At 34.0% G+C, this 14,195-nt stretch overlaps 1 protein-coding gene across 3 annotated transcripts in view; it reads left to right on the top strand.

Annotated features, from left to right (window-relative positions):
* Positions 1–14,195, top strand: part of TUSC3 (tumor suppressor candidate 3) — a 198,372-nt gene that overhangs the window by 175,508 nt on the left and 8,669 nt on the right. For all 3 annotated transcript variants that reach the window (XM_042053380.1, XM_042053379.1, XM_042053382.1), the window contains exons 7-8: positions 792–855; positions 12,921–12,995. In XM_042053380.1, the coding sequence (XP_041909314.1) occupies positions 792–855; positions 12,921–12,995 (139 nt within the window). The remainder of the gene's footprint in view (positions 1–791; positions 856–12,920; positions 12,996–14,195) is intronic.

Genomic DNA, 14,195 nt, shown 5'->3' with positions numbered 1-14,195 from the left:
CACATAGCATGCTATGAAAAACTGTACTCAGTGTTTGTAATTGATATAGGAGAGGAAGACAAAGAATCTCCCTCATTTTGTGCATGTTGACAGTCCTTCAGATTTTTGCTTCCTTTATTGCTGTCATAGACAGTTGACAATAAACACTGACAGCTTTTCACTAATACACTACAGGTTCTTAAAATAAATATACAAAGGGAGCCCATTACCAAGGTTGTTTGGGATAGAGGGTAGTAGACTGTGTTAGACTTAGTTTTAATATTAACATTTATTTTACAATATTTCCATATAAATAAGATGGTTTATGCATTAGGAACTTTTGATGGACACAATTGTACCTTATTGGAGAAAGATGAAATAGACTTTGTATGAAGAAACTTTGCTTAATCTGAGAAAGACTAAAGTAGAATGATTTGTTTAAGGCAGGCTTCAGTTTTCATTTTTGTAAAAACCATGCTGAGGCATGCCCTTGTTTTTATCACCTCCCTTCTGAAAAATTGTATCACCTGAGCAAATAAATGCATGTTCTTTATTCCACAGTAGCAGCAGTGTGAAAAAGAGCTCAGCGTAATGCTTTCGTGTTTGAAACTACATTTACTGTATATATGTGCTTTGCCTAAATATACTATTTTTAACATTCCTTTTTACTAAACCTACATAAACTGTGCTATTAATTTCTAGCTGTTGCTGCCTGCATTTTTCTGCAAAACAGGTTTTATTCTCACAATATAAGGTTGTGCTGTTTTCAATGGATTTCTTAAAGAGGAATGTTTTTCATTTTTATTTTACAGAGTTACATACATGGAAGCAGTCAGGCTCAGTTTGTGGCAGAGTCGCATATTATTCTTCTGCTGAGTATCCTTCAAACTGGTGAATGAATGAATATTAAAAAACCAAGCTGAGGCACAGTGTGCTCTTAAATAAAATTGCTCTGGCAGTGAATGTCATTGAACATTTAAGCAGGTATTGTATTTTGGCTTACTTATTATATGTTGAAATAAATATTCATTGTTGTTGCTATTTACTGCCAAGTCATTGGCATTGCTTTTCACTGATGTGCACCTTGTTATCTCCTTTGTTAGTCTTGTGCCAGGTTACTATTCTTAATTTTTTTAAGTGTTACCTTTCCAGTAGCAGAAACTAATTTTCTTCTTTTTTTACTCTTCCTTATAATAATTAAAAATTCAATGAAAAAATAATTTTATTTCTTTTTACTTACCAGAGAAGCATCCAGAAATTTATCAACTGTGCATGAACATTATTTTTCCTCCAATAGTCCTTGGATTTTTTTTCCCCCACCTAATCTAAACAGTTTACTATTACTTCTTCGAGCAAATAACTCAATCACATTTGTTCTGACATCATGTCCTCACAGAAAGACTTTGAGACCTACTTTTATTCTTTCAGTCTAACTGAGTCAGAGAAAGTTAAGCTGGGATTTTCTGGGGCTTTTTTGGGTATCTTTTGGTGAAAGTTTTAATAAACTGTAAGAAAAACTCACATGCTCTGGGTTTTTTAAACCCTGATTTTCATCAGGTTTATTCATTTAGTGAGAACTCTAGTCACCATTAACCATTTTTAAAGTTTAGTTGTTCCATCACAAATACCTTTCTCTAAGGGGAACAAGCAAAAGAAAGTAATATTTCCCAATCTGCAGTAATAGACAGATCCCAGTTTTATGATTGTGGCTACTCTCTTGTTCTCTCTCTGAAGTTATCCTGCCTTAGAACCTGCCCTTCCTCAAACTTCCCTGTCTGCCTTTGTCTTTGCCATTTGCTATCCAAAGACACCACCACCACTACACTTTTATTACATTCACTTGCCTGGCATCTGTTTTGCTACCTGTGAAACTTCATATGCTTCATAAATAGCCATTATAGTTAGTTTCAAAGTTATGATCTTATTTTGCAGAGTAAATGTAATATTTGCAATTGAACTGGAATACTATTTCCAGTTCTGGGTCCCCCAGTACAGGAACGTTTCTTGTTTAATAGATAAAGTATGCATCTTACTAGTATCATCTTTCTGCTTTCCTTTGTAGAGCTGAAATTTGTTTTCATGGTTTTTTGCTTTTTGTGAACTGCCACAATTTAAACAAATCTGTTATCTAAACCAGTCCTGTTGACTGCTTGAGAATGAGAAAAGTAAATCCCCAAACCAGAGTAGATAAAAAATAAAATTTTCGTTGATGACATACTTTGTTTCTCTGACTCAGGCATGGAAGTGATAACTTTTTGTTGGCAGATACTGTCTTTAAACCAGGAAGTTGGCTAGCTACATTAATGCAGCTGTCTGAAAGAATCCTTTGAGTGATGTTGTACATTGCCACATGCAAAAAGAATTCTCTAAGGTTTCATTTCATGGCTCAATACTGTTGGGATGAGTTTTTAGTCACGCACAAATTTCACAATGAAATCTTTTACAAAAAATCTTGACAGAGTTTAACAGTTACTTGTGAAAATTAATATTCCTTTATTCTTTCAATGTTGGTAGTAATTATGAGTTGCTCAATTGCTTCTTCATTATTTGTTTATTCAGAAAATGTTGTTAGAAAATGTGGGAAATAGAAAAAAATATGCCAGATGGATAAAAAGTAGTACATTCACTTTATCCTTTAAAGTTTAAAAGATGCATTGAATTTTAAAACAGGACATTACTATTCTGGTAATGTACATGTTTCATTTGGTTGTTTCTTTTTACTTTGTAGTAGTAAGCTTGTCACTTCTTTCTAGATGTTGAAATGCAATGTTGTGTTTCTCTATAAAGTGAATTTTTAATACCTCAGATGAAAAAATATTAATTTCCTTTGCCCTTTTTTATTTTGTTTTAGATAGTGTTTTTACCTCATCTGCTAGATGATTTCTATATAAAGATCCGTTTTTCCATGCTGTAGCTACATAATTAGGACTTGGGTAAAAAGGACTTGTGAAGATGTCAGCTACTCAGTTTAAATAATTTTATAAAGCAAAATTAAATTCAGTAAAATCTATACAGAGTTACTGATTACATACCAGGTATATGTACACATACAGTGTACTCACCTAGGACTGGTAATAGGGGTGAACTTCACTGGCACTTGGGGTGGGCTGACCCTGGCTGGACAGGGTCCCGCCGAAGCCATTCTGTCACTCTTCAACTGGACAGGGGAGGGAAAATGTAGGTAAAGGTTCATGAGTCAAGATAAGGACTGGGAGAGACTCAGGGAAATTAACTGAAGTTATTACCAGTCAAATCAGTGAAGGGTAATAAGAAATAAAAAGCAAATCTTGAAACAACTTTCCCCCCACCCCTCCCTTCCTCCTGGGCTTAACTTTACTCCTGATTTATCTACCTGCTCTCCCACAGTGGTGCAAGGGGATGGAGAACGGAAGTTGTGTCCAGTTCATTGCAATTGTCTCTGCTTCTCTTTTTTCCTCAGGATGACTCATCACACTCTTCCCTTACTTTCTCCTATCGGAGGAAGTTCTCCACGAACTTCTCCAATATGAGCCTTTCCTGTGGGCTGCAGTTCTTCTTGAGCATGTAGCAGAGAACAGTGAAAAGACATGGTTGGATATCATAGAATCATTAAGGTTGGAAAAGATCTCCAAGACATCGTGGTGCTTGTATATTATACATTTTTGTGACTTCCAGGCTATTACTTTGAGCAGTTTGTGTTATGCTGACAAGATGACTCTTATTTAGTTTTGTTATTTGGCTCCCCTTTCTCTTGTAATGGAGAGTTAACTTCAGGAAATAGTCATGGAAATCATATAAATGTTGGTTGAAAGGGATCTCAGAAGATCGCATACTGTAATCTTCCTCTTAATGAAGGATTATCACTAACACTCTATCTGGTCTTTCTTGGTTTTGTCTGGTGCAATTTTTTCAAAACTTCAAGGAATGAGATCACATAATCTCTCTGGGGAATTTCAGATGTGAAATTGTTTTTCATCCAGTCTGAACCTTCCAAACTACAGTTCATGGCACATTCTGGTGTGAATTACAATCTTGTTTGACATAACTTTTTGGCTTCCCTTTGTATTTCTTTTGCCAGCTTTATAGAATTCATGAAATAGCTTTAGTGAAGCTTTCATTTAAAAATGAACAGAACACTCTATGGAGTAGAATTACTAGATCCATTATGTTTTAGCTTTTTATTGCCTAGGAATAAAACAGAAGTCAAGGTTTGCTTTTATTCATGCCACATTATAGCTCATTGTTCACCATAAATTGACAGGTTAAAAATTTTTTTTAAAAAGAAAGAATTTTTATAATTATTTCCAGAGAAAAAGTAATACTGAATAAGAGTTAGGTATAAATTTAATTTGAGGTTATAGCCATAAAAATATGCCAGTCTTTTCAATATCTGCTTTCACTGTTCTTTGAAATTGGCCAAATTTTATATCTTCTCCACAAACAATAAAACCTTGTTATTATATGCAGTTGAGAAGGAAGTTTTATGTAATATATATGCCCACATCAGCTTGATTATCAGTGCTTCAAGCAACTGGGTTCAATTTACACACATACTACTTTGGGGTGGGTTGTAGAATTATTTCAGTATAGAGACTTTCTGATGAGGTAGAAAATTTGTCAAAAAGTCATTACGGAAATAGATGTATAACTGCTGTAGAATAAATATGGCAGGTGACACAAAGAAAACTTATTTAAATAAGAGCATGGAATAGATTTTTTTTTTAAGTGATTTTTTGCTTTGGTTTGGGGTTTTTTGTTAAATTATATAAAAGCAGTAACTTCTGTGGAGCTATGAACATGCTAGGCATCGTGCAGTGTGTAATTCAAGGTTTTGCTTTTGAAGCGTCCGAGTATCTCTAAGGACCCTAGGGCCTACATAGTTTACACAGAGAAGTAACTTTGTTCACAGTCACAATCCTGGTAAAGCTGTCTAATTGTGTGCTAGATATCCAATTTTACCACGCAAAAAGAGCACATATCTAAACACATTGTGATTTAGCAATAAAGTTTAGCATCTTCTCAAGTTATCATCAGTTTGCATCCATGTGTATTAGTGCAGCAATGACTTTTAAAAACATAGAGAAAAATTGTGCAAAACAAAATAACCAACCAGAATAAATGATTCAGGGATTTTTGAGCCAGATTGACCATAAAGAATATTATAGCTTCTAGTCATCAATTAATAAATTCTTATTTCTTTTAAATCCTTTTTTGAATTAATTATGGAATAATATTCTATAGCAATAAATTTTCAGTGTAAACTTCATGTAGTATGCAGAAATTATTCCTTTTTGTAGCCTATAATTTGCACAATAAATGTACTGTGTGACTTTGGTATATAAGTCATGGGAAATAATCCATTCTCTTTTTTTTTCCCTTCTATTTGGAGCTTTATAGAGTTCGCCAAACATACTTCTCTTTCTTTTCTCCTTTCCAAGGTGAAAAATTCTGTTCTTTCCCCATGCAGAAGATGTTCCAGGCTTGTGTTGTCTATTGTTGCAACCCTCTTCTGACAGAAATGCGGTCAAAGATAAGAGGAGTCAGCAGAAGTGATCGGGTACTAATAAAAATTTTTTAAATGCTGAGTAGTTTGACATTCTTGGAGAGACAAGAAAGAGGAACTAAAGACAAGGATATTGAAGTACTTTTGCTAGAGTTATTAAGAAGACATAAAGGCAAAAGAGAGATGACTTTGGAATGAAGAGCTGTCATTGCCTAAGAGAAACGACGTGCAATAAACTGCACAATCAGTATTACTGTTGTAATTAACTACAGTTGAATACAGATAGTGTATATGACTGTTACAACCAAATAGACATTGAAGTGTGCAGTGTTCAGCTGTAAATATTGCTCTGGGTGTCGAGATACAGCAAGAAATAAAAGGAATAGTAATGTTGGATAGACTGTGTTGAATTTGAAAGGTTTCTTCAATTCTTCTATTCCTCCTTTTTGTAGACACTACTAAGTATTTCTAATGAATTTTCATCAAGTTTTTATGTCATTCCCTGGAGAAATAAAACTGCTTGGAATGTAATCTGTCAAAAGTTTTTCCCTTTTGTAGTAACAGTGGATCCTTGCTTTAAGGAGTAAATTTAAAAGTAAATATTTTCATTACCAAAGGAGTTTCAGTTATTAAGCAAGTTATTTATTGTACAGGAGATAAATCTAAACCTTTATTATAGGAATTAGCAGTTATGATTAACCTGGTTTTTTCATTATTACTATTAAACTTATTAAACTGTTAAACATTGATGCTGAATAAACACATGCAGCTAAGTAAAAATGGAATGTCATTTCAGTTTCCTAATTTGAATTCCCAAGGCAAAGTTTAATGGGACAGCTGCGTAGGTGGATACGAGATATTGATTGAAAAGGAAAAAGACAAATCCTTTTGGTAGCATTAAAATTACACCTATTATGAAAGAGATTTCCTATCCTACAGAGGGAATTTAAATTAAGTGTATTAAGTGCCTCTGTGGTGTGAGAAAAGTTTTCCAGAGGATGACTGTAAAGAGATGACTTTCTGTATGTCAGAGTCACTGACCATAAGAATCTGAAACTTTGAGTCAAAAGTCAGTAGAACAATACTTAGCTCTTGATAGTAAGATTCTGTCAGTTGTGCATCAATGTGCACAACTAGTTGTGATCTTCCCCAGAGATCATGGTAGAGTGAGTGGGGATGGTAACTAAAGCAGTGAGACAGGGTTATTGTATTCTGGATCTTAAAGATAAGAAAAAAAGAAAGAAGACTACGGTGGATAAAGGTAGGATTAAAAGCATAACATTAAAGCATATTTAAGCATGCTTCCTAATTAAATATGGAAATCAGCATCCAAAGCAGCAGAACATACTGCACATTTTCTATTATTTTACTTGTGTTATCTACCAGTACTGCCTGTTAACCTTGTAACTTATTCTGATTCTTCTGGAAGCTGTCTGATTCCTCCTAAATGTAATGAAGTGTAAGGAGGTAATAACTAGAAAAATCAAGACAGTTTTACATTACCTAAGTCTCCTACTGCTTGACCTTAAAACAATTCATAATATGGCCCTTTAGAAAAGACATTAAAGGGTCTTAAATGTGAGAGAGATATGCAAAGACCTTAAATTTACAGCTGGGCATTTGTTAACACAACATGAAACATAATTCATACTCTTTCATCAGCTAATTTCAGTACACTGGAATTGATGAATTGCCTTCACATATGGTGTGTGTCCTCTGCATGAATTTACCAACTCTGAATTTCAGTGATTTTCAACCAGTCTCAGTTTCTGACTAAAATTTTCCACTGGAAGTGCAGACCCTTGTAAAGCTAATTTAGCTGTCAGCTGCTCTGGCAATTGGCCCGTTTTTATTTGTCTTTCGCAAATAGCTGACTACTAGTCCAAACAACAAGAGGCATTCACTGACCACAGGCTGAAGACATTTTTAAGGGTTTCTTTAGGCTTCAGTTAATTATTTTAATGGTTGAGAAATATATTTGCTTGAATGGCTAAAAGATGTAGAAATCTAGTCCAAAGTTAAATGTTTTATGGTTTGAATCCACAGATACCTTTTACTAAGTGGAATAGTCCTCAAGTTCATTCAGCTAAGAATAAAATTATATTGCGTAGATCCTAGCAATGATGGACAGTAAAAAAGACAGCCTAGACTCATGTGGATGATGACTTACGGTGTAGAAAAAGAATGTGTGATATTCTTAAAAAAATTTAGAGGCTTTTAGGGAAAGTAAGGGAGATTATATGTCTGCATGCAAGTATCAAGTGTGTGCTAACAAACAGATGAGACATACTAGGTCTAGTGTTTGAAATAGAGTGCTTGAAAATAAGGTAGATGTTTGTAATACAGTGTTAGAATAGTAAGAGAAAATTATATAGCCTCATAAATACAAATAGCTCAAATGAAGTTTGTTTTAGGAAATGTATCTCTGTTTAAAAGTTAAATTAAACTGTTAAGAAATTCCATCATTTATTTGTTTCTCTGGTATGCTTAACATTAAGGAAAGTAATGTTATTTGTCTACCTGTTCTGGAGATGTTTATACTTTTGTGATTTGAATATCACTAGACAAGAAAATTTAGAGTAATGGATTACAAAATATAAATAAAGCTAGCAAAAGATATTTAGGGGCAAACCACACTATAAAAATTTGCAAGATGGACAGGACTAAACCTGAAATTTCATCAGATGTAATCTATACAACCAAAAAGGTCAAAAATAATAAATGTAAAAATCATCTCCCCAGAGTTAGTTTTAGCTGATCCTAAATGTGAATAATTAGGATGTAAATCAGGCTGAAAAACCCTGAATGTTTGATTATTGATTTAACATAAACTTAATCAGGTATCTCTATGCTCCATTTTGCAGCTGAATTAAAACAGATTCCAGAGTCTCTTTCTTCTTCTGAATCTTTTATATGGCCTTTCCATTCTCAGGTATCTAAGAGCACCACAAGAGCAATGGTTCCATCAGATTATCTGTGGATTAGAAAGGCTCATAAATTGAAGCTGAAACGAATCAAATCAATAATAAACTTTTTCACTATAGGAAATTCTATATTAGTGTGTAATCTGTTCTCTGCTCTATTAAAATTATTAAAAAGCATCAAAAAGGAAAGTGGTGTAGTATAGTTGGCATTTCAATGGTTGAAATGCAAACTTCGAGCTACTTCACTGTTTTGAGATGAATTTTCAAGGAGTTGAGGAGAACTCCAGTGCCAAGACTCATGTAATACTTCCTAAAATTGTTGAAAAACCATTCAGTGTAGCTGAAGCCAGAAGGTTTTAAACAGAAGGTATGTTCAGGGTTGTTGTTAGTATCTTACAAATGGATTTCAGGCCATTAAAAAATACTTAAATACATCTTGATTGTGTACAATTCATCCATAAATTCATAATCAAATCATTTTCAGACTATTCTCTACTTCTTCAGTAGAGTTAGGAATCATCCTTCTTCAGTGAGATGAAACATACAGTAGTTGGCATCTTAAACATAGAAGTTTTAGTAGGAAAAGGTTAAGTTAAATATCTCTATCAGCATAATACGCCCTTTTGTAGGGGACCAGCAAAGAATTTCTCATGTTCTAATTGTCACCCCCCCCCCCCAGCAAAAAACCAAACCAAACAAACAAAAAAGAAAAGAAAAGAAAAAAAAAAAGCATGCACAAAAAAAAAAAAAAAAAGAAGAAACCTCAGAAACCTCCACAGATGTTTCTGTTGATCATATACTCCTTGACGAAAAAGTATGGGCTTTTCTTTGTTCCATGTCTGATAAATTGAACCAGCAATTTTTAAAGATTGCCTGATAATCTATACCCATTTTAGGTAACAATAAACTGAGCACAGGCTCGAGTGGATGAATATTTTGTTCTCTAGTTTTTCTTGCTCCTATGTTATTAAGCAACTGCATGATCTGCAATTTAAAAGGTAGTTGTTTCTTTATGTGTTTGTAATGCTAATACCAGATTTTGTACTCTTGGCAGAAACACAACTGAATATGAGTGAGAACACCAAACTTTTTTCACAGAAGTAACCAAGTGCTAGTCAAGCTATTATCTCTCCTTCTTTCATTCCTCACTTACTACTAATTAGGAATCAATTTGTGATGTAAAGATATAAATTATGTATTACATTAATAAACTTTGGAACGATCAGGTTTTCTTCCTTTTGGGCATTCTGTGATTTAATTTTCTATTAAAATATGCTAATTAAAAAGTATCCCAAATTTACTAGTAATTAGTTTCATTTTGTAGGATATCTATAATTTTGGATTTTATTGATCCAATATGTTTTGTTTTGTTTCGTTTTCGATTTGGTGGCCTGTTTTTTTTCCTACTTCTGATAAAGCATCTTGATTTTTTCAGGGCTGAATATTTAATTTGTTACTACTGATCATTTTTTGTATAAACTTATAAATTGTGATGATCACTGTCTTTTTCATCCTACTTAAAACTGTTCTTCCTGAATCAAAATTCGAAACCTTTTCAAAAGCCCTATGTAAATAAGTTGTTTTCAATTTTTACAAAAATCATGTATCAGCTGGGAAAAGGAAGAGCAGAAGTTTCATATGTAAAAGTGTAATAATCTGAGAAGGTAAATAACAGGATTTACACAGAAAAAAATCAATAGACAAATAAATTTATCAGAAAACATGAACATCTGAATTTAAAACATTTGCTTGCCATGGCTTATCTGAGTGCTACATTCCCCTCATCTTTTCAAAACAGTTTCATAATGCACAGTGAAGGAGATAAGGAGAAATTGGAAAATAAGTACATCTTTTGATGCATCATTTTTTGCAGATGAAAAACTGTCCAAGTAACCACTTGCTAAAATTTTACATTCTGCACTGTTAGAGAATTGAGATACCATAAAAGATTGTTTTCAGAGCTGGGACTGTTGCTTTATATTGTAGAATATCAAAATAGTGTAAAGGCGTAACAGAGAATGTTAGAAATGAGTGAAAAATATATTGAGAAATGAGTGACAGTTATATATTCTGTGGTAAAAAGCTAATTATTGAAGCTAAGTATTGAAATGACGACTCAGGTTGAATTTTTACTTCAGCATCAGAGAGCTGAGGCAAGTACCATGTTACACTGTGGCTATGAAGCTGATATCATTGAAGGTAAAAGGCAGCCAATGAGGCTGAAAGCTCAGCAATGATGACTAAAGTTAGAAAGCAACAACTGAAGCAAAAATAGTGACAGCATGAGGGGAGCTTTAGGGGTAATGATGTGAAGCTCCAAAAGAGAGGGGGGAAAAAAGCCCAGCACAATTCAGGTGGTTACAAATCTATAATTCTCAGTCGCAGAGCAAACAAGTTACTTCTGCGAGACTGTTATTCTTGATGGTAAGAAAAGTGAATTAAACTCATGGTCTGGTAAGAAAATAAGAACTAAGTTACAGAAGGGATGTCTCCCAAATGGCTTTTTAGTTTGTGGTTGGTTGGTTTGTTTCTCAGAAGCAGCCAGGTAAGGGAATAGCAAAGGACCACATTTTGTACTGATATTGCATGAGATAATCAAGCAAAAAAAACATTTACAAGGCATTTCAAAATCTTTGCAAAAAGTAGCACTTCCCCAAGAGGGCCTGGTGAGTTATCTTTACATCTTGGGACTGGGGTTTTTTTTTTCCCATGACTGTTAAACTCAGGACATAAATACTCCTATAAATCTAAGTGAGGAATCGGTAAAGTTATTAGATAGTGCTACCTTAGGGGCTTTTCTTTAACAGGGTAGAAATACATGTGGAATTTTTTTTCTCATCCCTTTTTGTGACAACTCTCTCAATTAATTCATCTTTATGCTTTTGTAACATCAGAAAACAAAGAATTGAATGATTCTCATGACATTCTCCCCAGTTCTTTTTCCCTACTGGAAGCATAGCAGTAGAACAGGAGATTCCCAGTCCCATATGCTCATGAATCTGAATCGTAACACATAAAATTTTTAGAAAGCAATTTTTGTGTCATGGATTCCAAGATTATTTTTTCACAATATTTTGCACTTTTTTTTTTTCTATTTTGTCAAGTGCAGTCATAAGCTTTTGGAAGACTTGAACACAACCAATTATTCATAGACTGACTCTATGCCTTGCAGCTTGTACATGTGTGAGGAATTTAATTTGAGCTACTAGTGTGTTTTTAATTAGAGCTTAATTTAGGACTGTATGTAGATGTCTGTATCAAAGAGGTGATGTTAAAAATTATATTTCCTTCATGTTGCCTATTTGCTTCTGCCATCTTTCACTCTTGATGTTTACTTTTTAAAATCTTGTTGTTCTTAATTTGTTGTTTCTCAGTCTGTGTGTATGAAATTTGGAAGCCAAACATGAATCAGGCTGCTCATCTCTGATGAAGTGTGATTGTGTTAGCATTGACAGTTCTAAATCCTTTTGCTCAAGCTCTGCTTAATTAAAATTTTATAATGAAAATTTCAGCTGTCTTTGAGCATTTTGGTCTAATTTTGAACATTCCTAAAATGAAAAATATTAATATATTACAAGATCACTGCAAGTGTAATGTTACAAGATGCAGATATTATTTATGGCTCTAGCATGTTTGAAGTATCTTCTGTGAATTATTTGTGTGCATAAATAATAACATCTTACTCTTGAAGTTTGTAGTCATCATGCTCTGGGGTAAGTAATGTTGAAAACTCCAACCTTATTTGACAATCTGTAAAGCGTGTTGAAGTTTGTGTTTCCTGATATTGTGACCTCTAGCTCTCATGATTCACACCTGCTTCGGAGCATTCAGGCTTGCCTCTGCTTCAGAACAGGTGTTATGCACAGTAGTAACCATTCCTTTTCGGTTATACAGTTTCAAATAAACAATTAAGTGAATGGCTTAAGAGCTTGCTAGATCAGTGAAATTGTTTTATTGTTATGTACGTGTTCACATTTCTAACAGTTATAGTGGGACAACGAAACACTGAAAGTGACTGAGGACTTTGCCTCTGAGATGTTTCTCTGCTAAACTATTAGGCAATATGACACTAAAGAGGGAGTTAATGTCTTATCCAAATGCAGAGGAAGATAAAGCAGTCCAACTGCTTCAGTTTGTGTCAAATAACCAATGAATTGTGTGCAATTGCAGTGAATGATTCCTGGATCTTACAGTTTTCATTTTTAAAAAATCCTTTAGTACCAATACACAGAATATTGTAAAATATTGGGGAATGGCTGTTTCCAAAATTTGTGTGTCCTACTTGATGACTTGTCCTTTAAAGTTTCTTGAACCTTCTTTAATTTTTTTTTTTAATCCAGAATGCACAAAGAAAAATCCTACACATTTTTGCCACAGGTGAGTGTATCAGCACAGTACAGATTGTGATATGCAGTTGTTATATGTAAATACCTTCTTTTGTTTTATGAACTTGAAAGCTGTAGTTCATAGATGTACCTTGGTGGCTTTCTGAGGTATCAACACATCTGCTGCTTTCCTTGACAATGACGATACAGATGCTGCTATCACCATGGGAATGGTACTCCTGAATGAAGCTGCTACCTCCAAAGGGGATGTTGGAAAAAGGAGAAGTAAGTTGACTGAATAGCTAAGGCAATGCTTAGACAGTTAGAAGGCACTGTGAAATTACAAGTGAATATCTGATTAAGTTTTCAGAAGTCTCTGCCTTAAACCGTATTTACCTTTAGTGGGTTGGAAAAGAGGAGAGCATAAAAATTCTGTTGATAAAACTGCATTCACATGAAGTAGTAACAGTTAAAAAATATTTTAAGCATTCTCAGTCAAGGGACAGGTTGACACAGTATCTCTGCTACATTGCAGAAATGCTTTTTGGCTCTTCAGTTATATCAGAAGTCAGTGATATAAAGAATAAGAGTTTCAAAACATTGTTTTCAAAATGAATTTGTGTACTTAAGATGACAACATCCAAAAGAGTGTGAAAATTCTTTTATTCAGTACTCTTGTCAGTATCATGTCTCCAGAGTAAGGTGGAAACCAAGCAGTAGGTGTAGTACAAAACATATCCTAATCTGTAATGTCACTTAGCTTGAAGTTCAATTTTTATGTTTTTCTGAATTTTGTTGTTACTCAGAATATTTGTGAGATTTTTTGTCAATGAATCACATAAACACACAATATGAAACTCTTTTATCCAGAATCAAACTTCCTCACTGTTACGTCAAACAAGGTTTTTCTGAGTATGACATAGGTTGAAACAAATATGCCCATCTGCCTTTGCACCTTTTATATCCCCTGACTTTTCTCATATAAGCCATTAAAGGTCTTTGGAATATACCAAATTTCCTACTCTGCCTCCTCTTTCTTTTGAGATCAGTTCTTTAGTTTCTCTAATACACAGTATTGCAGATAGAGCTGGCCAACTATTTTCTTTAAAAGCATTCTAGAATTCTTCATAATAGCTGGTTGAATGGCTTGAGATCTCTCTAATCTATAGTGATTTGAGGGTCTCCTTCAGCAAGCTGTAGATGTATCATTTAATTCTGAGTATCTTCTACAGTAACTAGCTTTAACAGGGATGTCAAAGGATACAGTGACATAAGTTTAATTGGAATATGATCTTACATCTGGGCCTGTGAACACAGGCACAGTGAAATATCAGTGGACTGCAGTAAAAATTCAGACTCTGCTCTTTGTGGGCATTATGTGAATGCTTTCTGTGTATCTGCCTTGCACTGTTCACGCTTCCAATTTATTCATCCATGCTTGGAAATCATATTTGTCAGTGGTGATTTCTTTATAATGAATATAAT

This window comes from Corvus kubaryi, unplaced genomic scaffold (assembly GCF_017639235.1).
Source record: "Corvus kubaryi isolate FWS band 111438036 unplaced genomic scaffold, C.kubaryi_AGA036_p1.0 split1-131, whole genome shotgun sequence".
Classification (NCBI taxonomy): domain Eukaryota; kingdom Metazoa; phylum Chordata; class Aves; order Passeriformes; family Corvidae; genus Corvus; species Corvus kubaryi.
Note: the sequence above shows the minus strand (reverse complement) of the source record. Positions and strands in the feature narration are given on the sequence as shown.